This window comes from Nelumbo nucifera, chromosome 4 (genome assembly GCF_055504915.1).
Source record: "Nelumbo nucifera cultivar China Antique chromosome 4, China Antique-T2T, whole genome shotgun sequence".
NCBI lineage: Eukaryota > Viridiplantae > Streptophyta > Magnoliopsida > Proteales > Nelumbonaceae > Nelumbo > Nelumbo nucifera.
In genome coordinates, this window is record NC_142652.1 from 30,209,189 (window position 1) to 30,212,660 (window position 3,472).

Sequence of the window (3,472 nt, forward strand, 5' to 3'; positions counted from 1 at the left end):
GCCTGTCGGGACTATGTTTCTCCATTCTTTCAGTGCCACATCCATCGTTAGGTGTTTTAAGTCCCTTTCAATCTACCTCTAGCTCTTCTAGTCTCTTCAACATCATTAATAATAGGTGCTTTTCAGTCCTTTTCAATCTACCTTTAGTTCTTTCAGTCTCTTCAACTTATAACAAATCATTAAATTCATTGTATTTAATGCAACTATTATAAAATACTCTGCATCAAAATTTACACCCCCTTGCAAATCCAAAGGCTCAGTTTAGAAGGAGTAGAAACACAAATATGTATAATACAAATACATACAAAATACATAATTTTGCACTCTACATATTTGTGTTTGTACTCCTTCCAAACTGAACCAATTAAAAGGAGTACAAATACAAATATATATAATGTAAATACATACATAATACAAGGTTTTTCACTCTAATATTTATATTTATACTCATTCCAAACTCAGCCAAATGAAAAAAAAAATGTGAAAATTGCAGTATAGATGTTCTCTTAGAGTAATATATGTATCAGTGTCGAATCGCATGCATGTGATCATCTGAACAGCACCAGCACCAACTCCCCCTATGTCCTCCATATGTCTAAACTATTATCATCAATTGGACTTTTGGACTATTAAGAAAACCAGGTTCATGATACCTACTAGCAAAAACTACAAACTTGATTCTCTGCAAATCAATTCACAATGTGGAGCGAATCTAGAGACTCACATGTCTCTAATCTTGGTTCTATATTTTAAGACTCAGCTATTATATAGAATTTAATTAATTAGTTAGATCAATATCCATCATCTTGTACATGACAAGTTCATGAGAGTGTCAAGCCTATCAAGGAAAAAGCTTAATTCAATGAATGGCGAACCTACCAATCACCAATTCACCATACTCCAGCTGCAAAATCTTCACACCCAAGTTTCTTTCTCAACATTACAATCATGAAAGCAATTTTTGCCCTAATAGCTGATTCAGGAAAGCATGTCTACATCCATATACTCAACTCAAAAACCTGACATTTCAAAGTGATTTGCTTTGCTATTAAAATTGGATCAACTGTTGCATCTGCTTCTTATCATGACAGTACTAATGAGTGGTATTTGATGCGTAAGAACTAAGATGAATCAAGAAGAATGATCTCCAACCCTATCAAACTTTGTGCTCGTTCCTGTACTTTGTGTCTCAATAACCTCTTAATTTCCTCTTTCAGTAAAAAACTTACATGGGATACTCAATCCAAACCCTGACCCAAAATCTTGAGATCTTTATATAATAAATTTGAGATGCTAATAATTGAACTGGGCTAACAAATATTCTTCATAAGAAAGTAATAAAATGGCCCCCCTGGAAGTTACAACCACTTTGTATAGCAATACTCTCCAATATTATATATATATATATATATATATATATATATATATATATATATATATATATATATATATTCTCCAGCAATTATGCAGTGTTGCATGCACTGAGAAAGCATCCTGTGTTGTCTATGATCCATTGGCTGAACATAAGTTACTTGATTTCATCCATCAGATCAGATTATGATCACCTTATCTATTTGGCATGGATAGACTCTATTTGTTTGATTATCTAAAAGGAATCTTCTTATCGAACGGTTTGTATCGATTATATAGGGTCGATTACATGAATCCTATTTCGATTTGTCATTTCGTTCTATTTCATGCCATATATAATTATGGGCCTTAAATCATTTCTTATTATTTAGATTTTGACAAGCAGTGAATTGAATGATTCATTCACTTATATGGTAATATTCTGGTTATATGGGATGGTTGTCCGGACTATGAGCAGAGTTGATATGATATTAAGCTACAAGTGCAATGTCTAATATATGAATGTGACTACACACCTAGCAGAGAAGATATGACAGTTCATCAGTGATAGCAAGGAGAAACTCTTATTCTAAGGCATCTAGAAGGAATAGTATAGGTAGGACCCATTTGTGTTTGTTCTCTTCTTTCTTTCTTCTTATTATAAAACCTAATCAGTGTTAGGTGAACCAGAAAGAAGAATATTTCTTGTAGAAAATCTCCTGTTCCCATGTCCTGCCATAGGTTTTGTCGTGTGCTTAGCTTGGCTCTACTGCATTGGCTAGACCCTTGCTCCATGCCCCCCCATGTGCTCCCCTAACTAAAATACCGCAACCCTCCAAGGGTCCACCCCTTTATTGAAAAAGATCTCTCTCTCTCTCTCCTCCACACAAAGATAAGATATGTATATAAGCTTAGACCCTTGTCAAAATAAACACATTCACCATTCTTCTACAGCCTGCAACTGAGCTCCCTAACATGGGATAAGTTTCTAATCCACTACTCTCTCTCTCTCTATCTATCTATCTATCTATCTCTCTGATATGGGAAACACCACATCTTGTGCTCCTACGAATGCTTCTAATGGAGCAGTGAAGGTTTTGTTCTGCGATGGGAGAATGGAAGTTTACACAAGGCCAATTAAAGCAGCTGAGCTCATGCTAGAGAATCCTTGCCAATTTGTCTGTGAATCAAGCGATCTCAAGGTGGGTCACCGAGTTCCTGGACTAGGGGCCGACGTAGAGCTCGAGCAGCGGCACCTCTATTTTCTTCTTCCTATCGAGATGCTCTATTCTGTGCTGACAGATGAGGAGATGGATTCTCTTTCATGCAGAGCTTCCAGAGCAACAAAACGTGGGTCTTCTAACAACATCGGGAAGATATTCCCTGATTTCTGCTTGTTCCCGTCAGAATTCAAGACAATGGACTCGCTAGACAGAAGTCCGGAGCCTATCGAGAGATACTCGACCCAGAGATCGTGGAAGCCATCATTGGATACCATAGATGAAACTCCGTGTACGCTGTGATTGGAGAAGATAGAGTACAAGGTTCAGATGATGGTCTCCTCAATTTTGATTTTTCTGTTATTTGTGAAGATTTTTGGTGTGATTTCATTTGTTGTTGGGTAGATTCTGATTCTAGGCGAGCACTGAAGAACTTCATCAAATGTAAGCCAAATGGGTTGGGGTTGGCATATCTAAGCCACTAAGCCCATAAAAAATTTGGGTTAGGGCTTGTGTAGAATCATAGATAGGCTTGTTAACTAAATGGAGTGGGGTCTGATTTGGGAGCCCATTTGCAGATATTATTTTTATTTTTTATATCAACAATTTCTACACAAGAGTCAGGACTGACTGATCTTCCCAAGTTGCCATACAGGCCATACTGATGACGGTTGTGGGCCTAATTCCTTCTGCCATCTTGTTTTAGTTTTCTTCCTGGGATATCTCTTAAGCTGTGTTTGGTTTGAAAATAAACAACTTTCTATTGCTCTTTTATTTTCTACCAAACCAAATATAGCCTTAGTATATATGTTATAGAATTGACAATGGTTTGATATTCCGCCCCTATTTAGATGTCTAATTAAGTTTATCAACTTCCTCTTCCTGTAGGAAGTTTCGGTGTT

General features: G+C 36.6%; 1 protein-coding gene across 1 annotated transcript; it reads left to right on the forward strand.

Moving 5' to 3' along the window:
• Window positions 1-2,275: 2,275 nt before the first annotated feature.
• On the forward strand, window positions 2,276-3,213 carry LOC104587745 (DUF4228 domain protein). Its single transcript, XM_010245465.3, has one exon. The coding sequence runs from the start codon at window positions 2,391-2,393 to the stop codon at window positions 2,871-2,873; it is 483 nt and encodes a 160-aa protein (XP_010243767.1). The 5' UTR covers window positions 2,276-2,390; the 3' UTR covers window positions 2,874-3,213.
• Window positions 3,214-3,472: the final 259 nt, after the last annotated feature.